Source organism: Macaca mulatta, chromosome 9 (assembly GCF_049350105.2).
Source record: "Macaca mulatta isolate MMU2019108-1 chromosome 9, T2T-MMU8v2.0, whole genome shotgun sequence".
Lineage (NCBI taxonomy): Eukaryota > Metazoa > Chordata > Mammalia > Primates > Cercopithecidae > Macaca > Macaca mulatta.
This window is the reverse complement of record NC_133414.1, coordinates 34636764-34659673: the sequence shown is the minus strand read 5'-3', so window position 1 is coordinate 34659673 and position 22910 is coordinate 34636764. Positions and strand designations below refer to the sequence as shown.

Genomic DNA, 22910 nt, shown 5'->3' with positions numbered 1-22910 from the left:
AAAAATAGCTTTTACTTTTGCCAAGAGGAGCGCCTAGTATTTACTATTGGAGGATATGTGAATTAAAATACTAGCTCCTTTCCCTGTTGCAATCCACCGGCACTATATTAGCTGAGTTCTCTGCTACCTGAGAGGAACGTATCCTCAACGGAAATGCCCTTAGTTTTTCAGAATGCCTCACCCACCTCTCTTATTTGTGCTTGGAAGGCAACATGAGCTAGAATTTGGCCACTTAGTATTCAGACCATGTCAGGATTCAAGTAAAAAGCCTATATTGCAGAGCTGGATGCACCGTCGCCAGGCCAAACACAGTCAACAGTTCAAATCACAGTTAAATTATAAGAAGGTGTGGGGTGAAACATGCAAACCTGCCTTATCAATGAAGCAGTAGAGATAAAAGGAATTACTCCATAAATGCCAGCTTGTGGGGCTTTAATGAGTACAGAGATGGTGTCCTTTCCAGCTACATCCCATTGATTATAAGGCTAGTTAAGATTTTAAACATAATGCTTTCTTCTTCTTCCTCCTCCTCCTCCTTTTCCTCCTTCCCTCCCCTCCTCCTCCTCTTTCTCCTCCTCCTCCTTCTCCTTTGTCTTCTTTTAACATGCAAAGCATTTCCCAAAGTACGGAGAAATGAACAATACCTCTGTGTATTTCCATAGTTTTGCAAAGGGACGGTGGTGTTAGCAAGCCAAGTATCTACTACTGGAAGCATCATATGTAGCAGAGGAAATGCAGTTAATACAATAATTCACATATGTTAATGCTTAGTTCCATCAATGTCAGCTTTATTTTCTTCTTGATATACACAAAGCTGGCACACAGTTTTAACTGATGAGGTAATGTCATTTTTAATTTAGAGAGCCTTAAGCTGTCCACTTTAACTAGTGATATCATGGTTGCAGTTGTCTCCTGAGACTTTATGTAAACATAAGTCATGCATCCCCGGCAGTTTGAGAAGAGATTGTTAAAGATGACATTGGGCATCATGAAGATTTCCCCCACTTTGATCTCTTTTAAATTGCCAGATACAGTTTATGTTACTGACATATTTTAGCCATTCCTGAAATTAATATATCCCAGGACTTTTGAACCAAGTTAAGCACAGAAATAAAATAAAGGTTGGAAATGAATGCCTTGTAATGTTTTCATGTCATTTCTAGAAGAAAAATGGAAGATGAATCAGATTCTCTTGCTCCTAGGTGACTTGGTAAATAAAAAGAGAAGAAAGAGCAAGCTACTAAGAAATACATAACACCAAATAAACAAAAGCCTTCTTATTTTCCTAGGGGACACGAGTGTATTGGTGATGGCTTTGTACATTTTAAAGATAAATAAGATCCAAGTATATCTTATTTCCATGTTAACTTTTGAGTAATATTTATGGTCACTTTCCTTACGATTTGTATCCTTAGTGTCATTATTAAGCCTGAATTTTAAATCTCATTACTTTTGTGGTATCAAGCGTTTCTTTCTCAAACAACAAGATTTCTTTAAAGACTCAAACAATGATATTACTTTAAAGATTCAGACTAGCGGGTATAAACAAAGTTATTTTCCATTCTTAACTAAACTTTTTCTTGGGAGAAATTACGTTCTAGGATCCAAGTGTCATTTGGGGGAAGATAATCTGTGTTTTAACTATTGGATGTGGCTACTGAGAGACTATTTTCAAAGAAGTCTGGAGTTTGGTGGAATGCAGTTAAATAGTAAAGAATCTGTTTATTATTCTGTGGCCATATGTTTAGAGGGTCGCTCACAGAAATCAAAGTATTGTTCATAGAAAGCTCCAGCCAGGAGACATTTTGAATTCATAAAAGAACTTCACAGTTTGAAAAGAATGCATAGCATTATGTATGGACACCCCACCACCATAGACAAAGGAACACAATTTAATAATAGAGGATTGTGCTCATGAGATTTTCTTTTTCTTTTTAATTGGTTACTTTAACTGACATTGTCTGCAAGTATAATGGACACCATTATTCTTAATAGTTCTGTGTTGCCAGATGTATACAGACATGATGTAGTCCATTTTAATTATTTCGTTTTGCTAGATTTTTTTTTCCTTCCATTTAATGCAGTGATGAATGCAGATAGATCTTTTTTTTCCTGGCACACTATGCTAGATGATGCTGGTGTCTAAGTTATTGAAATTAAAAGGGCATTTCTCACCAACCTAATGTTTTCTTCCATGTTTGTGTGTTAGGTATGACTACGTGGAAGTCTTCGATGGAGAAAATGAAAATGGACGTTTATGGGGAAAGTTCTGTGGAAAGATAGCCCCTCCTCCTGTTGTGTCTTCAGGGCAATTTCTTTTTATCAAATTTGTCTCTGACTACGAAACACACGGTGCAGGATTTTCCATACGTTATGAAATTTTCAAGAGAGGTGAGTGAATAGCTTACAGTAGAACAAGGATGACTAAAAGTTCATTTAGGCCGAGTGCGGTGGCTCACGCCTGTAATCCCAGCACTTTGGAAGGCTGAGGCGGGTGGATCACTTGAGCTCAGGAGTTCAAGACCAGCCCCGTCAATATGGCGAAACCCAGTCTCTACTAAAAATACAAAAATTAGCAGGGCATGATGGCGTATGCCAGTAATCCCAGCTACTCGGGAGGCTGAGACAGGAGAATCACTTGAACCTGGAAGGTGGAGGTTGCAGTGAGCTGAGTACAGGCCATTGCACTTCAGTCTGGGTGACAGAGTGAGACTCTGTCTTAAAAAAAACCAAAAATTTATAATTTATTTCACCTTGTTTGATTTCACAAAAGACAAAGTGAAAAGAACGATAGGAGTAATGCTTTTATCCTTTTGTAAAATATATATCCTCATTATAAAAATGTTGGGAAGTACTTTAAAATAAGGTTAAATTACCCATTGTATGAAGGAAGTGTGCTTAAATTGAAAAAAGAAATATATTTCAGCAATCAAAATTTCACCAGTCTGAAGTGTTGGCCAGTGTTACAGGGCAGCAGTCTCCAACCTTTTTGGCACCAGGGACCAGCTTCATGGAAGAAAATTTTTCCACTGACAGAGTTGGGGGATGGTTTCAGGATGATTCAAGCACATTACATTGATTGTGCACTTTATTCCCATTATCATTACTTTGTAATATATAATGAAATAATTATACAACTCACTGTAATGTAGAATCAGTGGGAACCCCGAGCTTGTTTTTCTGCAACTAGACGGTCCCATCTACAGGTGATGGGAGACAGTGACAGATCCTCAGGCGTTAGATTCTCCTATAAGGAGAGCGCAACCTGGATTTCTTGCACACGTAGTTCACAAAAGGGTTTGCGGTCCTATGAGAATCTAATGCTGCAACTGATCACTGATCTGACAGGAGGAGGAGTTCAGGCAGTAGTTCCAGCGATGGGGAGTGGCTGTAAATACAGGCAAAACTTTGCTCACCTGCCACTCGCCTCCTGCTGTGAGGCCCAGTCCCTAACAAGCCACAAACTGGTACCAGTCTGCGGTCCGAGGGTTGGGGACCTCAGTTATAAGGTATACACTCCGTAAGCTTTTTAAAAAGCATTTATTCTTATCTATCTTCTTCAAAAATAGGTTTGATCTATTCTTGAAGTTTGATTTCTTTCGTTAAAAATGCGTCAGCCAGCCATGGTGGTGCGTGCCTGTAATCAGTTCCAGTTACTTGGGAGGTTGAGGTGGGAGGATTGCCTGAGCACAGGAGTTGGAGGCTGCAGTTGAGGCTTGATTGTGCCACAGCACTCCAGTCTGGGTGACAGAGCAAGAAGAGCCTGTCTCTAAATATAAATTTAAAGATAATTTAAAAGTAATAAACAAATTAACAAACATGTAAAGTTATCTGGTGGTCACTGTTTTTAGCAACAGCCTATAAGTTCCTTTCATGTGTGAAATTCAGCCTTCCTATTACTTATATTTTTAAGTTGCCATTAATGTCTAGAAAACCAATCCAGGGACGGAGGATCAAGATTTGAATGTATTGTCTTGGAATACAGAAGAAAAAGCTTGTTTCGATAGAAAAAAATCTAACCACATCAATTTCAAAAGCCTTCGGTCTTCTGGGTTCGTGATAACTGAGAAAAATTTAAAGGGGAGTTGTTAGGGGCTCCAGGAAACATTGCGACAACTTCTTTAACTTTTGAAGATATTTGGCTCTGACACCATAAAAACAGGGATAGATGGAGAGAACTTTCAGAAATTTAAGCACATAAGTACTTAGAACACCTTTTGTATAGATAATAGTATACATATGACATCAATATAAACAGATGATGAATGTACATATTTTTAGTGATGAGAACTGTTTGACTTGTTATAGAAGTCATATTATACGTGTCTGTATATGTACACACACACATCTACACCTGCTTGCTTACCTGTATGTGGCACTATCAAAGACAAACGTGTCAGAAAAGGGGCTAGGAATAGCCTTTTATTTTCAGTTTTCTTAGAGATCTGAAGACAGTTGAAGGAGAAAACAGAGATCTGTCACTAACTCATGAAGAATTCTTTGTGTTCCTTCCAAAGGAACTCAGCTCCCTACGTATCTGTGAGTCTCAGATGTACCAAAGCTTCCTGTCCTACTCTCCAAGCCCATTCTTCAGACTTGAAGTCTTCTTTTGTTCTTTCTCTTCTTGACTTCCCACATCCAATATGGCATCCACTGCTTTTTAATTTTTATCCAAAGGTCTCAAAGACTCTCAGCTTCTCTTCCATGTCACTGCCATTAACCAAATAGGCCCCAGTTGTGGCCCTCCCATGTGACTCTATCCTGCTCACAGCTTCTCAAACAGGCAGGAAGCCACTGTCCTCAAAACGTCCACAGAGGGTCTCTGTCACCCCACTGGGCAAGATTGAGGCCCTGCTCAAAACTTAGCATCAACTGCATAAAAATCATTAATATAATCATTTATGAAAACCTACACACACACACACACACACACACACACGTAAAAGCGCAGGTCATGAATGTTTTTTCCTCAAAAGTTGTTTAATGATATTGTAGAATTCATGGATCATTGTTCCTTTGAAAATATAGCACTTCTTTTAGGATGCAGCAATTTCAAGTTTCCTGAAAACACATGAATTACACCAATCATAGTTTAATGCAACCAGAATGGCCTTGAGGTTTCCGGTGTGAGATCACAGTTCTGAGACATTTAGGCCATTCCAGAGTCCCTGGGTTGCATTGCTCCAGAATCATCTTTGCCTGACCGTCAACAAGGCCAGCCCTGCTTCTTCCTGCCCTCTTGCAGCCACGTTGGACTGCCCTAATTCTCCTCCTAAGAGCCCCTCTTTTCCTTCTACATGTCTCTTCCCAAAGCTGAAACCTTAGGCCACCAGCCCTACCTTTATTTCCAATCGCCTAAAGAGATTTCTCTAGGAAACCCAAGCCTCCCCACTGATCTCTGTTCCCATCCTTCCCTTGGTCTTCAGGCCCAGACGCTGGAAGAAGCTGCTGCTGTTTCCTATGGGTCTCAGTGCAAGGGGGCCGGGAGTGGCGGGGGTGCCATTTACTGAGAGCAGACTTGGTCACTTGATATATGTTACATGATTGAGAGTTTGTGCATTTAATAATAATTCCGAAGAGAGTCTCTTGACTGTTACTATTCTCCATCCTTATTGTCCTTGGCAACTAAATGGTGGCATTCCTTATAGCTATACAAGTTACTCCTGTTCTTCCAAGTAAAGAGGAAAGCTCATGTTCACTAACTCCAAATGCCTGTGTGAGTGCCACTCACTCCTAGGCACCCAGGGCTGCTGGCCTCACTCCTGCTCATCTCCTGTGTTGTATATTCATCTCCTGTGTTCTGAAACTGCTGTAAAGAAATACCTGAGACTGGGTCATTTATAAAGAAAAGAGGTTTGATTGGCTCACAGTTCTGCAGGCTGTACAGGAAGCATGATGTTCACACCTGCTCAGCTTCTGGGGAGGTCGCAGGAAACTGACAATCATGGCAGAAGGTGAAGGGGAAGCACATGTCACAGTGGCCAGAGTAGGAGCAAGAGAGAGAGGGAGGGGAGGTGCTACACGTTTTTTTGTTTTTTGTCTTTTGTTTTTTGAGACGGAGTCTCGATCTGCCACCCAGGCTGGAGTGCAGTGGCCTGATCTCAGCTCATTGCAAGCTCTGCCTCCTGGGTTCACACCATTCTCCTGCCTCAGCCTCCCTAGTAGCTGGGACTACAGGCACCCGCCACCACACCTGGCTAATTTTTTGTATTTTTAGTAGAGACGGGCTTTCACCGTGTTAACCAGGATGGTATACGTTTTTAAACAACCAAATCTCATGATAACTCACTTACTATTGCAAGGACAAGGCCAGGAGGGGATGGCGCTAAACTATTCATGAGAAATCCACCCCCATGATTCAATCACTTCCCACCAGACCCCACCTCCAACACTGGGGATTGTAATTCGACATGAGATTTGGTGGGGACACAGATCCAAACACTATCATATGTATTCACCATGGACTTTCTTAACCCCTTTTCTGCCATTGTCCTTTCGGGAGAAAGTGTTTCTTCAACTATGGCGAACTGAAACAACAGTGAATAAGGAAAATATGAAAATGAATTTTGGTGTATAGTGGAGAAAATAGGAAGCTACAGAATATTTAAATTAGAAGAGATTTTATTTTGCAAATTCTAAAGTCCAACTCCCGTTTGTCATGCACAGAATTTGAGAACCAGAAAGACTAAGAGGCCACCCAAGTTTACCCAGCCGGTGAATGAATCTCAGGACTGGAATTCAGGTCTCCTGGGGCTCCATCCAGTTCTCCTCCATCACCCCATGGAATGTCCCCATGTTTTGTCAAAATACACAAGAAAACCTGGGATCACTTCCATAGCATGACAAGGGCAAAGTGAAAGCACCAAAATTCACTTGCTTTTGAAAGTATGACCTTAATTCCTGTCATTTTTTTTCTCAATAAATCTTAATCTGAACTGAAACATTTTATCTTTATAAGAAGGAGAAAATATCGGTATCTGCATGAAATCTTGCTGTTTACTTTGGCTTATAAGAATGTAGCCAAAGCGTTTTTTTCCCCAGGGAGGAGTTTGGAGGTCTCCAGCATAACCGTTTCTACACTGTGGCTATAAAATCCTAAAGGGTCCCCAGTAGCATATACGTACATATGTATTTTTTATTTGTGGATGAATGACTCAAATTAGCATAGTCGCTGTCATCTCAGAAGCCACCAGAGTAATTTAGAAACTAAGATTATAAACCATACAGCACATGTCGTAATCTCTACCTGGAACTGACGAGGCGAATTGCTACATGTTACTAACTTTTGAACCGGAATCAAATAGATAAGCATTTGCAGTGCTCACGGTGAAGGGTGAGCCGTGTCCAAGAAGGTTTGAGAGGTATTTCAAATAAGTCAGACCTCTGCAGACCAGGTTTCCTGTGCCCATCTAAGAATTCTTCTGCATCTGCAATGCCATGGATCCATGGATAGTTGATATGTGCATGAGGAGGAAAGGATTGATTTGTTTTCTCAACAGGCTGCCGATGCACTCTGTTGGTATTCAGCCTCCTGACCTGAATCACTAAAACAAGAGACCTACTAGTTAACTTTAATCTCTATTGATGTCTAATGAGTCGCCTCTAGTTGCCTGGCACTTTGGGAGAATGTTCAGTTAAGACCAATGTCAACAAAGCACCTTATTTAGAATTGAATCCTTGCACGCCATTGCCAGGGCCCCATCACTTCTGCCTTCAAGCCACTGTGAGAAAATGGTGCAGGAAAAGAGTTGTTGAACTGAACACCCCCAGATTTGATCCTGAAATTCAAAAGGGTAAAGACTTCTCTGATTCACAAGAGTCTCAAGTGTAGCTATTTGAAGATCATAGCAGCAGGTGGTATTGAGGGACTGAGTTGATGTGCTCATGTTGGTAGAGAAGGCAGTTTTGGGGTTTGTTGTTGTTGTTGTTGTTTGTTTGTTTTTTGAAGTGGAGTCTGGCTGGCTCTGTCACCCAGGCTGGAGTGCAGTGGTGTGATCTCGGCTCACTGCAACCTCTGCCTCCTGGGTTCAAACCATTCTCCTGTCTTAGCCTCCCAGGTAGCTGGGATTACAGGCGCCCACCACCACGCCCAGCTAATTTTTCTATTTTTAGTAGAGACGGGGGTTTCCCTATGTTGGCCAGGCTGGTCTCGAACTCCTGACCTCAGGTGATCCGCCCACCTCAGCCTCCCAAAGTGCTGGGATCACAGGCATGAGTCACCGTGTGCACCCAGCCGAGAAGGACAGTTTTTGAATTGTGTAGTGAATACCACCCTATGCTGGTTACCATGAATTGAAATTGGAGTCATTCATACAGGCATAAGGTCAACCTGCACTATATGCATGGATGCTCTTGACCAATTTCAATGACAAATCACTATAATTTGTAAAGTCTTGGTGGTACTGAACAGTCATTAAAATTACACATTATAAATATATGCATTACACACACACACACACACACACACATCTATTAACATGCAATTTTAGAATGGCGTACTATACTGTGCCTGATACTTCGGGGAAGGTTAGGATGTCAGCATTGATATTAGGTGACTTCCGGCATCATGGCCTGTAATCACAGTTTATCGTGCCCTCACTAACAGCCACACTTTACCGGCCCACCTGTGTCAACACCACTCAGAATGAGTCACTCACCCTTGGTACATGTACGAATTACCTTTCACATTTTGTTTGTCAAAGAGGCATAGGTCACATCTGGCAGAGTTACTGAGTCACTGGTGTAGGAATCTGAAACCCAAACTGCCTCCACTGAATTCTCTCCCTCATCATTATAAATGTTCTATTTCACCAATAAAGGGCTGTCAGCCTCAAGATTTAAAGATTTAAGCTTGACGGGGCTATAATTATTTCTCTAGGGCTCTGTCGAGATTTCTGCAGCTTACTCATTCATTGTTCCCACATGATTTTATATTTGTCATTTTTTTCCCTGCAACAGCAGAAGTCTTTAAATTGCTCCATACAAATGGAAAGCTAAGGTTAACACAATAAATCTGAACTTGACTTTCCATACCCATTTTACTAATAGGAAAAAGCTGACTAATGCATGATTAGAATAGTGGTTATAATGGTGGGCTTTTATTAGAAAGATGTTCTGTCTTTACCCAGGTTATTTCTTGGGGAAGTTGTTTAAGTGGGATTTTCACTTTACTCCTTTTTCTCTTCTACTCATAGGTCCTGAATGTTCCCAGAACTACACAACACCTAGTGGCGTGATAAAGTCCCCCGGATTCCCTGAAAAATATCCCAACAGCCTTGAATGCACTTATATTGTCTTTGCACCAAAGATGTCAGAGATTATCCTGGAATTTGAAAGCTTTGACCTGGAGCCTGACTCAAATCCTCCAGGGGGGATGTTCTGTCGCTACGACCGGCTGGAAATCTGGGATGGATTCCCTGACGGTAAGAATGACAAGAAGCACCCCAAAAAGGGAAGGTTCTGGAGGAAGGGCACCAGGATTCTTTTACTAGAGTCATGATACATGCATCATTTTTAAAAAATGCTCAAAAGGACACTGGAAAACAAAGCAAAACTCTCTTTATGCAGAGCAGTGATGAAATGTTTGAGCTCAAGAAGACCTTAGTAATTATCTAGTCCAATTCCTTCAGTTTATAGATAAGGAAGCTGAGGCCATGAAAGATTACGAAAAGTTCTTGTAGCTATTTTTGTGATATAATTGAGGTGAACACATAGTTTTTCTCACTGAAGTATTTTGCTCATCCACTGACCTGGCTACTCATCATTAATTCACAGATTGTCAGAGGATGGGCTCTTAGTAATTCCATTATATCAAACCACTCATTTTAGAAATGCAGAGACTCAGGACCTGAGAGGTTGAGTACTTAATAAAATTTTAAGGCTAAAATATGCATCTGTTATGCTACAGAATAAAAATTTGGAAAAGGAACGAGAATGTTTGGGCATTCCAAATTTAGACAGTTTCCCTGTACATTCTCTACAGATTTTTCATCTTTGGGAATTTGAATCACCTCATTACATCATTTGTCATCATTGACCTATCATCTAAATGCATTCATATACCTAAAAAGTATTTCTTGAGCATCTGTCATGTACCAGGCACCATCCAACCCCTGTGTAAGCAAAACAATGAAAGGTGCTGCCTTCTGGAGTTTCTCTTCTGCCAGGGAGAATGAGACAATAAACAATGCACATTACAAATAAATGAATTATGTGTGTGAAATGTTAGAAGGTGAGAAGTGCTGTAAACAAATCTCCCCAAATGCAAGCAAGAAAAAGTAGAGCAGAGTCAAGGGATGAGAAGTTAGGAGGGGGAAGGTATAGGGTGAAATTTTAAATAGGGTGGTGAGGTTAGACCTATTTATTTATTTATTTATTTATTTATTTTTGAGACAGAGTTTCGCTCTTGTCACCCAGGCTGGAGTGCAGTGGAGCGGTCTCGGCTCCCTGCAACCTCTGCCTGCTGGGTTCAAGCGATTCTCCTGCCTTAGCCTCCTGCGTAGCTGGGATTACAGGTGCCCACCACGACACCCAGCTAATTTTTTGCATTTTGGGTAGAGACGAGTTTTCACCATATTGGCCAGTCTGGTCTCAAACTCCTGACCTCAGATGATCCGCCCGCCTCGACCTCCCAAAGTGCTGGGATTACAGGGGTGAGCCTCCGTACCCAGCCGAGGTTAGACCTTATTAAAGAAAACAACATTTGAGTGAAGATTTGAAGGAGGTGGAGGAAATAGCCATGTGGACATCTAAATGAAAGTTTTCCATTCCACTCTTGTGAATTAGAAGGTGAATGGCAAAAATACACAGCGAAATTCTGAACAGTGAGGGATAATATCCAATAATTTTTACAGCTGCATTGCTTGTCTTGTGTTTAGTCTGGTTTAATATTAAGATTTCTCTAGAGAACACACATTACACAGATCAGAGAGGATGGCTTGGAAGTCTTCACCATCATGGAGTTAGGAGATGTATAACTATCTGTAAAACAGAGTCAGATACTATTCTCAAAAGAGTATTTAAATACATTGTACATAAAGAATAAAGTAAAATGTAGACCGGGTGCTGTGGCTCATATCTATAGTCCCAACACTTTGGGATGCCAAGGTGGGTGGATCACCTGAGGTCATGAGTTCGAGACCAGCCTGGTCAACATAGTGAAACCCCATCTCTATGAAAAATACAAAAATTAGCCGGGTGCGATGGTGCATGCCTGTAATTCAGCTACTCAGGAGGCTGAGGCAGGAGAATCACTTGAACCTGGGAGGCAGAGGTTGCAGTGAGCCGAGATCATGGCCACTGCACTCCAACCTGGGGAACAGAGCGAGAATCTGTTTTTAAAAAAAGAGTAAGTAAAATGTAAAGGAGATTGCCTTAGTCTTTGAAATGACATTATTATTAGTGTGATTCAATTTAGCTATGTTCCTCAATAGTAAACAGCATTAGAGAAAAACCAGGTTTAGAGAATCCTTATATTGCCATTGGAATAAACGGGTGAGTTAACATTAGTTTAATATCTTCTTTGCTCTTTTACCATATAAACAGGGTTATGATAATCTTATCAAAACTCTTATTAAATAATGAGATTTGCCCAAACAGAGTTCTGATTGATTTCCAAGTATTCAATCTGATAATTAGGAAAACAGTATTATAATAATATTGTAACAATAGTTGGAACATTTTACAATGGATTTATTTGTTCACAACCCAAATTTGCAGCTTTCCTTTCTAGAACTTTCATTTAAATTGACATCTGAAGAGGAGGTCCAATCAACCAACTTATTTAGAAGACTTTCAGAAAGAAGGCACATTGTTATTAGTGTCAAGGGTTTTTCAAAGTAGTAATTTTCTGGCTCTAGAAAATCACTGAGTTGAATCGAGGAACAATTAACAATAAGAGTTATCAGCCTTGCAATTTACACATGTTTTAAACTATGGTGCCTTTCACTTGTTCCCAGAGAAAACTGGCTTTGGAATATGAAGAATGCATTTGTATATTTGTTAACATTTACCTGGCCTCATTCAGCCTGTACCTGCATAATGGTTTTCTTTTTTAGGCAAAACAAAACTGCATCCTCCTGGATTTTTTTTTTTTTTTTTGGTCAGTGACACTAAAAACATTTTTGTCATAGTAGTTCAACACACATAGTTCCTCTGCCAACAAAATTGCTTTTAGTCTTTGATATCCTTTCCAAAAACAACAACCAGAAGGTGCAGAAGGCTTTTAACCATCAAGTGATTTTACGTTGCATTTTATCATAAACATTGAATTAAATGACTAGGTAATTGAAAGCTATCCATTGATTCAAATTGACTTTGAGGAAAAGCAGTTTACTCCAGAACTCAAAATTCAAGGCATGCGTGTTGTGAATCCCGCATCTCCGTCTACCACTCTGTTTGAAGCTGCATGGATTCACAAATGGCAACTTTGAAAAAAATTGGTGGAGGTTTACATATGGGCTAAGGCCAAGAGCACAGCATCATTGCCCAGGTAGATGCTGGAAGTGTTGGTGCTGGATGATGGGGCTGGAAGTGAATGCTTAGCTCACATCGCATCGGTGCTGATGACGTCAGCCTTCTGCCTCAGCTGGCAAAAGGGGCTGGAACTGCAATTGTTACCTGTGTTCCAAAAATTATCAATCATTTCAGGAATACATTTCATAATAGCTAGATTGAGTTCTGCTTGCTTTTATTTACTTCTACATTTAATTAACCTTCTAAAGACTAATTTAGAAGAGAGAGAGATAAATATGCCAATTTTTTTCTGGGGAAAAGCTACAAAATGTAGTTTTGGTATTCCAGATATTCCACACCAAAAAGTCTATTAATTTCAGAAAAGTATAGACGACCTATCTTGTACCTTTGAAACGAATCCCTTTTTTGTTTATTATTCAAAATACTTCATTTTAAAAGGATACCTTTAAGCCAGGTGTGGTAGCTCACACCTGTAATTCCATCACTTTGGGAGGCCTAGGTGGGAGGACTGCTTGAGGCCAGGAGTTCAAGACCATCCTGGGCAACATCGAGAGATAAGACCCCGTCTCTACAAAAAAAAAGTTTAAAAATTAGCTGGACACAGTGGCATGAGCCTGGAGTCCCAGCCCCTCGGGAGACTGAAGTGGGAGGATCACTTGAGCCCAGGAGTTCCAGGTTACAGTGAGCTATGATTGTGCCACTGCACTGCAGCCTGGGCAACAGAGTGAGACAGCCATCTCTAAAAAAGAAAAAAACAAATTTTAAAATACCTCTTTGTAGTAGATCAGCACTTTTATTTTTTCACATAAAAATGTGGCAGAAAGCCAAATCATCTGATTCTGAGATAAGGTTATAATTATTAGAAAGATTAATGGGAAAATGCAAAAGATGTGGGATCACCATTGCCCATTGTAGGCATATATTTAAACAGCACAAATACTATATTCCTTTCACATCTGAGAAGATATGATCATTCTAGCTCTCCTCTTCCTGAAGCTTGGCACATGTTGCTTGCTAAAATTCTGCAATAATTCAATTTTTGAATTATACTTCTGCTTTTGTGACCGTTTTCATTCATCTCCTCGGCCCTTGGGTTCACAATAACAGAAATAGGAAATCCGATAGCTATGTTCATGTAAATACACAAATGAGCACACACACGAGACGGATAAGAGTATTTCATCCACTCTCGCTCAGATCAATATTGCATTAGCTTGCTAGGCTAAGGTCTCGCTGTTGTTCAGGAAAATTCAATACTTCTTTGTATTATAGTCGAAAAAGCCTTTCACTGTCGTATCTTGAGGGCTCCTAAAGAGAGTGGCACGCTGTTGTCCGGGGGCAATGTTCTAGGGACAGAAGGCAGATTTACCCAGCATGTCTTAAACATTATAAACCAGTGAGTCATGGAGACTCTCTAAATTGCAAGTCTGCATCAGACAAGTTCTCTTCTGTTTTCTCTTTCAAAGAGATTCCCCTTCCGCCCTCCCCAAAGGAATTGGGTGATAGTGGCGGGGAGGATCAGCCGCCTGGGCTTCCACAGGGCGATCACAGCTTTGCTTGCGAGCTTGTATTCCGGGGGAGGTCAGCGGCTGTGGTGATCAGAGAACGACCCCAAGGATTAGGGCTGTAAACGTTTGCCCACAAACTAAAGAAAAAACATCATGAAGCCACACTAATGGAATTTAAATGAGGGAAAAAGTAGTGAGGAAGTCTGAATGGACTCTAAGCCTTCTTTTTAATATTGCAGATCAGAAATGAGATTCTTTTTTAGGAAAGTAAAGACTTAAGTGTATGCTTCTAGCAAGGTATTTTCATGTGTATGTTATGGACAACTTCGTGCTCCAGAGATAAGAAAAAAAAAGTGTTACATTACTACTAGGGCCACATCCAGAATGAAGAAAATCTATTAAATAGCAAAGAACCACTACCTGTAGAAGAATTAGAAGCCAGGATTAAAGCTGAAGAGAGACAAAAAACAGCAAGAGTTTCATCTTCTGAGACGCTTTCTTCTGCCAACAGAGAAGTCTAATATAACAAAATTTGCTCCCATAATGCAAAGCTATTGTCCGTGTCAGCGTGATGCCCTGTAGATAATCCGTATCAATCCTCCCCACTGGGTCATCCTCCTCGTTTTCTTCATGATAAAGCAGTCTACGCACACAAACTGTGTGGTGCCTGGAGGGAGAGTGAGGGGTTGCAATAGAGAGAAAACTCTGAATTCACTCAACTGCATTATTTTCAACACATTGAGAGAAATTAGCAGGTATTGTTCAAAGCAGCCCATTTTTGCGCTAACTCAAATAGGTGAACCATTTTGGTTTACTTTAGTTATTTTATTTTGTTTGGGTTTGGTTTTTTTTTTTTTTTTTTTAAGAGAATTGGCCAAGAGCTGAAAACCTGTCAGCCGAGGATCTGTGCAATCCACAAAACAGGGGCTCGGATTTGCTGCCTACTAGGAACGCAGCTGGTACTCGGGGCTTCAGGGAGACCAGTTCTTGTGAGGTTCACTTTGGCAACCACATCTGAAGTCTCTCCTGGCCTTCATCCGCCGCATCCTGCATCCATACTGTACACACTGGCCTTGAAACACCACGTCCCTGTTGAAGGCCCCTCCCTCCAGGGACATGTCCACCTAATGTGCTTCTTTAAACAAAGCAATCATTCTTAGTTGAAACGCACAGAACCATGGATTTCTTGGAGGGGAAAACAGTCCACACCATATTGTCCTTCTAAACCCAAACCATCTGGTATGTTTTTACCATATGTGCAATGAAAAAACCTAGAGGAAAAAAAGGACTTTTTTGTATGTGGCTTGTCGAAGATCAGGACAGGGAAGTGGAAAGATTCGCCATCCAGAGGAGTTCTACACTCTTCCCAAGGCAATTTCCAGTTTACTCATTGCCAAGGTTTGCTTAAAGCACTTCAACAAAGGTGTGGCCAGTTTAAGTCAAACAGCAAATTGCTGTATTGATTTTTGTGTTTTTTTGAGACAGAGTCTCACTCCGTCATCCAGACTGGAGTGCAGTGGTGTGATCCTGGCTCACTGCGACTTCCACCCCCTGGGTCTTGCCTCAGACCCCAATAGCTGGAATTAACAGGCACTGCCCACCACACCTGGCTAATCTTTGTAGTTTTAGTATAAACGAAGTTTCACCATGTTGGCCAGGCTGGTCTCGAACTCCTGACCTCAAGTGATCCGCCCACCTCAGCTTCCCAAAGTGTTGGGATCACAGGAGTGAGCCACTGCACCCAGCCATCAAACAATTTGACTTTAACATAAATTAGTGGGTGTTCCCAATCATTCGCCTCCTCAAGTCCCCTTTATTTCCTGGTGTGCACAATCAAATGGATGCTTTTGGTGATTTCTTGGCCCCTGGAAACAAGTCACCTCTCAGTTAGGAGAGAAAAAACTAGGACAGAAGTCAGACAGATGCATTTTTATTTCATTTAGATTATAGGTTGCCATTATTTATAAATTATTGGTATATGTAGTCTCCAACTTTTTACATAGTTACAATGATTTGTCTTCACATAAAGCCCTGAGTAGGACATAATCCATTGTCCTTTGTCCAAGCTTGGGATGTTTATCATAATAAGAATCTAGGGCAAAAAGATAGCATGAGGAAGCCAATCACAGGTCAATTGTGGATCAGACCCCTGGGACTGATCAGACCACAGGGTTCCCTGGACATCAGCATCCCCAGAATCTCCCCTAGGGCAAGAGAGGCGAGGATAGGTAACTCAGAAACCTCAGTGACCACAGCTTAGCAGGAATCTGTTGGCGCTGGGCTGTGTATACAGTTTTGCCCTGCCAATGGGTACCAAGGTGCCACTTCAATAGCCTAAATCTCATTCTTTGCAATTGAAGCAAGCATTTCGATTCTGTTCCTGAAAACAGTTCTGCTCACTGGGGAATGCGGTGATGCCTGTTACTGCCCTTCTGAGTACACTTTAAAATCTTCTCCGCAAACCCAATCCAGTATGTTCACTGCAAACCAATTAACTTAGGGAAGCCTTGCTTTGGGTTAGAAAACACTCTGGGTTCTGCTGGGACCCATGTTTGTAAATGGTGGTTCTTGCATCTGCTGCAGGAGAAGAGACATTCTGACATTGTCTGTATTCCTCCCGTTCCAGTTGGCCCTCACATTGGGCGTTACTGTGGACAGAAAACACCAGGTCGAATCCGATCCTCATCGGGCATTCTCTCCATGGTTTTTTACACCGACAGCGCAATAGCAAAAGAAGGTTTCTCAGCAAACTACAGTGTCTTGCAGAGCAGTGTCTCAGAAGGTCAGTGTTTATTCATTTTGCAAAGCCCTGTGGTAAATACTCAATGTCATTCCTGCTCACACACCTGCGGCCACAAGAAGCACTAAAGTAATGTGTTGTGAACGTGGGTGCCAGGTATCTGTTTTTCTCTTTTAAATTTTTTTTTTCTTTTTTAATATCAATAGGAAGAACTATTTGCTGTGCTTTCTTCATAAAATTGTGGGTGAGAAGCCTGCTTGGGAGCCTCTGAAATTATGCGAGAAAGTGGGAAATGGCAAAATAGTGCCTTGAAACAATGAAATGTGACTAGAGCATCTACCTGGCACCCTCCAATGCATACAAGGCTGAGCATCATAAGAGGACAGGCATCTATCCCAGACGATAAAACAAATCTGCGGTAGTTCACCGACAGAGCAGTCACAAAGTGTGGATAATGCAGTGGTTTGGTTGTGGAAGATGCTGGAGGAAGCCATTATGTTTTTTGTATTCTATTAAAATACTCAACTCAGCTAGCTCAACCCTTCCTCAAAGTTTTTGTGGTTTCTAGGTCTTTTAAAGGCCCAAGAAAAAATCTGAAAGAACAAAGAATAAGGCCAGGACTTGTGGCTCATTCCTGTAATCCCAGTGCTTTGGAAGGGCGAGGCAGGAGGACTGCTTGAGGCCAGGAGTTGGAGATCAGCTTTGGCAATATAATGCAAACTTGACTGTACTAAAAATTGAAAAGTTAGCTGGGCATGGTGGATCATGTCTGTAGTCCCAGCTACTTGGGAGAATGCGGGAAGATTGCTTGAGCCCTGAAGTTTAAGACTGCAGTGAGCTATAATCATGCCACTGCACTCCAGCCTGGTTGACAGAGTGAGACCCAGTCTCAAGAACAACAACAAAAAAGAACAAAGAATAAATTGTTTGTGCAATTATCAGCTCTAGCTCCCAGGCTGTAAAGTAACATAGGGAGAGGACAAGGGGTGTTTGGAGAGGTATCCTACAGATATGCTCATATCTTCTACAGCAGATCTCACTGGAAAATAAAGAGGCCAGTGAAATTTCAAAACCTTATTTGTATTTTATTTATTGGATTAATTGATTTATGTATTTTTGTGCCTGTAAATAATTGTTATATTACAAATAACAAAGCTAAGCTTAAAAATATGAAACCATTGCAAGGAAACCTTGTATGCCCTAAAACCTTATCTGTTATTGATAGAAAATTCAGAAAATGGGGAATTTTGATTAGCTGAGATTTTCTGGATGGTTGAGGATCTTCCCTTTAATCTCTAAAGCTTTTTTCACTTGTGTACTTTGGATTAACATTTTCCTAAAACTGAATGCTCATTTTCCCAGTATCATCAAACTGAGGATGTTAGGCCTCAGAGAATATAGATTTTGATGTTTCATGGTCACTGTTGTGAGCATTTTGATTTTGTGCTCTAAAACTGTGGTGCTTTGGGGCCATGTGACAGTGCAGTTTATCCCCAATGCATAATTGTGTGTTTTAATAAGCTAATTATGTTAATAGTCATGATCAGGCCAGAGGCGGGGCATAAGAACAAAGGAAGTCAGGAAGAGGTGGTCTGGGTGCCAATAGTAGAATCTGAAAGACAGGAAGTTAGATCTACCATCCTTTGAGTATGAATTGTAACTAGACATAGAGTCTTTTTTCAGTTCTCTTTGATATTAAAAGAAATAATTTAATACAAAAATTTTATTTTAAATACAACTTTGTATGTGTACCCATATGACAGGTAGAGCCATAGATAGTTATAAACACACACACTCAACTGTGAACATAAATCAGAATTTTCATCATTTCCTGGTACATTTCAAACAGTCTTTTTGTCAACCTAAGTCCACTTGGCAAAATTATTAATCACTGTGTGATCTTGATAACCTTATTTTTAAATATTGCCATGAAAATCCAAGTATCAGTGCTATATTCCAGTAAGTCCCTTACTACCATCTTTTTAAAGAATTTTGAATGAATGAACTCTTTGGTTTGTCAAGTTAAAAAAGAAAAATGCATCTTTTTCTTTTTTAAATTTCATTAAATCCCCTATGTTTTGATGACTTTGGGCCCTGTTTTTCCCTTCAGATTTCAAATGTATGGAAGCTGTGGGCATGGAATCAGGAGAAATTCATTCTGACCAGATCACAGCTTCTTCCCAGTACAGCACCAACTGGTCTGCAGAGCGCTCCCGCCTGAACTATCCTGAGAATGGGTGGACTCCCGGAGAAGATTCCTACCGAGAGTGGATACAGGTATGCAGCATAAGATCAAGCCTATCTAGGATTGAATAAGTTTTTGACTGTCTAGAGAAGTTGTTGAAAGAAAGTGGTACTGTGCCAAATGGCCTCCAATGAAAAGATAGGTTAATGGCCATCAGGTATAAATCACTGCAAAATGAGCGCATCACTACACGATCAGAGAAAAGCAGGCCCAGATGACATATCTTCTCAGATACTCACATACTACTCTTCCGAGAATGTGAGTACAGGTGTCTCACTTTGATAACAGCTCCAAGATCTGATTTTTCCCAACTACACACTGTCTGTTAATGGGCTTCCTATTTTGACATGTTTTTATTTCCTGGATGAAATATATGAATCCTGTTTATAGACGTGTATGAAATAATTGTTTCCAAGTATAGATTTCTGTTTGTTCAGGGTAGGAGAAGGGAAGGAAAGGTTGGAGTGTGTTTTTCCACGTAGGTCTATATAGCACACATCCAAGAAGGGGTTCGGTTGAAGGCACTCTCCGTTGATGAGATATCTATGTTTAGGCGTGAAATGTACATACCTGTGTCCTCATTAGTGATGCTGCCTCTACTTTCCTCGCTTTGTTCTGACACTTCCCGCCGTCACTTACATATCCCCACAGATACCTTGTCTGCCCCACATCCCCACCACTGACCCCTTTTTCCAGCCATCTACCCAGCCGTCTACCCCCTCTCATCCCTGGCACCACTCCTAATGCCCACTTGCCCAACCTTGATATCTGGGTATTCCCACCCAAAGGCCTGATGCTGACAGTCCTGAATTTTTCACTCACTGTTAAATGAAACATCCATAGCTGGATCTGTGGGTTAAACTGTGGGCAAATTATACAAAAGATTATTTGCTGAAGGATCCAGGCTTCCTTTTCAGGAGAATAGTCAGAGCCTGTCTTACTTTTATTGCTAGATATAAAATGACTAATTCCCAGAGAGAGTTTCCAAGCAAGGGAAAAAAAAAAAAAACACAAGATGATTAATCCTCTACTTTCCACATCTATTGCTGCTTCAGTCTTTTAAGCACAAATACCAGATTTTGTTTTACTTTGGAAAGGTCAATATTAGTTTAACATACACTTAAAGTGAAATGGCCTATTACAGGAGACTGAACTCACGCTAACCTCCAACACTGAGAAACATGTCGAGGGTGAGAAAAGATGAGACGTCTACCTTGGGATTGCTGAATCCATCTCCAGATTAAGTCAGAAACGAAATGAATTTGCCTGTGTCAAAATAGCTCTTGGTAACTTGTTTTCCCACATCCCCAAACCAACAAGCAGTTCAGTATGATTGACAGATGTGCCTCTCCGGGGAAGCTCACATTTTGCAGCACTAAGCATGTTTGTATGATAATGAAACAGGAAAGGTCTCCTTGTCTCCCTCACAAGACGTGCGATAGGGGTGTGGCTCGCTTCTTCAGTGCTCCTCTGCTGAAACCTCTAGGGGAGCATACAGATGGGCAGGCTGTGGGGCTTCGACCCCACGGCAGTGTCTAAGGCTGAATGTTTACAAGCCGCAGCCCCAGTGGGCGCGTGTTACAGGTGCTCTTCTGGTTTGCCGTCTATAGGCGGCTTGTGTTCACCAGCTCAATTAGACCCCCTTCCTTATCACAAAGACAGAGGGATTTCTGTATCCCAGGGTTTCTTGCCTTGGTGTACAGGAAGATTCGGATCACACGTGATCTTGGATAATGAGTGCAAGGTTTTATTGTTGGGGGGGCCGGAAGGGAGATGGTTTTCTCCTGGACTCTTCTCCAACAGCTCCGCGCAAACTCCACGTCGTTCTGCCGGTGCCTGTTGGTGTGCTCTTCCACGGGTGGGCTCTCGACCACCAGCCACTTGTGCCTTCTTCCCCCATTGTGTTCCTCACGATGTCCAGCCGCTTGTGTATCTGCCCGCTAGGGTCTCGGGTTATTAAAGGCCCAGGATGGGGGCGTGGTGGGCCCGGGTGGTCTTGGAAAATGCAGCATTTGGGAGGGAAAGTGGGAGTACCTGTCCTCACTTTGGTCCGTGGGGGTGGAGCGCTAGCCAAGGACTCTCCTTTCTCTACCCTGCACTTCCCTTCCCCCTTCCCTATCATTTAAAGGGACCATGCTCCTCCCTTCCCAGCACTCCTGTATCAGTAAGGTAGTCCCATTCTTGGTACTGTGGGAAGCTCTCATTAAGGTAGAAATGGTGGTCTTCCAGGAGCTCTGAAACTGCAACTGTAGCAATTCTTCTGTGCAAGGCAATTCTCTTGTCAGTGAAAACACTGAGACTACATGGCCTCTCACAAAGCATTTGTCAACAGAAGAGATTTACATCATTCTTTGGAGTTAGACACAATCTTGAGATTGCCCCAGAAGAAAAAAAAATCTCAAATCATCCATCTCTTTTTGCCAAGGAGAAAACATGATCAGGAGAAGCAAGGTACCTCAAACTCCCAAAACTAGATGGTTTTCTTCTTGCTCATGCCATGTCCTATGGCTGGGCCAGATGGGGTCTGCTCCATATCTTCTCACACCAGGACCCAGACCTAGGGAACAGCGTCCTCTGAAATGTTGCCTGCCCCAAGGCAGAGTGTATTAGTCTGTTCTCACACCACTATAAAGAACTACCCAAGACTGGGTTAATTTATAAAGGAAAGAGGTTTAATTAATTCAGTTCTGCATGGCTGGGGAGGAAACTTAGAATCATGGCAGAAGGGGAAGCAGGAAACTTAAAATCATGGCAGAAGGGGAAGCAGGCATGTTTTACATGGCGGCAGGTGAAAGACGCAAGGGAAGGAGGAACTTCCAAACACTTATAAAACCATCAGATCTTGTGAGAACTCACCCACTATCATGAGAAGAGCATGGGGAAAACCGCCCCCATGATCAAATCACCTCCCACCAGGTCCCTCCCTCAATGCTGGGGATTACAAATCAAGATGAGATTTGGGTGGGGACACAAAGCCTGACCTTATCACAGAGGGAGAAAGATCACAGCTCATCGTGATGGTTCTCAGGTCTCCCTGCTGGATCACTTCCACCCACCTTCACTGCCAAAGCACATCACAGAGCCACACTTAACTTCTGAGGGGCAACAGGAAGCCATGGCCCCATCTGGCTAGAGGGAGGAGAGCTTAAATGACAATTGTCCTACTCATAGGACATTGATCCTTTATCGAGTGCACAGAATGTGGCCAGATCTATGCTAAGTACTTGACATATTTTTTATCTGATCCTCACTGCAATCCTGGGAAGGAGGTATAATCATCCCCATTGTAAAAACGAGGATGCTGAAGTTCAGAGAAATGGGTAAACACTCAAGGTCACAGTTAGTGACCTAGTGACCTAGTGACGGGCTTGGAAATAAGGTCTATCAGACTCTAACACCCACTTGTTTATATTACAGTATGCAGGATTTTTACCATTTATTCCCATTCATATACTTTCAAGTGTATTTTATGACATGTCCATCACCTCCCTGCCGAATCACGTTGAGATGGGTTGGGTGCTTCCTGTCTCTAAGCCTAGCATGCAGGGACTTTGCTGCTCCATCTCTCTGAAAGGTGAAAGTCACAAAAGCTTAGCTTCAGGTTCACCTTGAGGTAAAATTACCGTTTTTCCCCTCCCGAGCTCAGCAGGCTCATTTACATGCTCGTTGTGTCTGTGTACAGGGTGGGTGCTGTTATCATCCACCAATCACCTAATTATGAATAATTTCATGTGTTTCCAGCTTTTCTGAAACTCCTTGGAAGTGGTTGGCTTGTTGTTTTCGTTAGATAGATGTTTTGTAAATTAACCAACAAGTACAGCATAATTTAGACTGAGGGCAAGAGGCACATACCTCTAATCACAAGAACCTTAGCACACATACATTTCTATTTATATGCACATAAATATGCAGAAAACGTTTGTTTTCTTTTTCAGATTTTTCA

General features: G+C 41.6%; 1 protein-coding gene across 7 annotated transcripts in view; it reads left to right on the top strand.

Annotated features, from left to right (window-relative positions):
* NRP1 (neuropilin 1) overlaps nucleotides 1–22910 on the top strand; it is a 157641-nt gene that overhangs the window by 61378 nt on the left and 73353 nt on the right. For all 7 annotated transcript variants that reach the window (XM_015146734.3, XM_077944998.1, XM_015146732.3 and 4 more), the window contains 4 exon segments: nucleotides 2210–2391; nucleotides 9195–9422; nucleotides 16609–16764; nucleotides 18833–18999. In XM_015146734.3, the coding sequence (XP_015002220.1) occupies nucleotides 2210–2391; nucleotides 9195–9422; nucleotides 16609–16764; nucleotides 18833–18999 (733 nt within the window).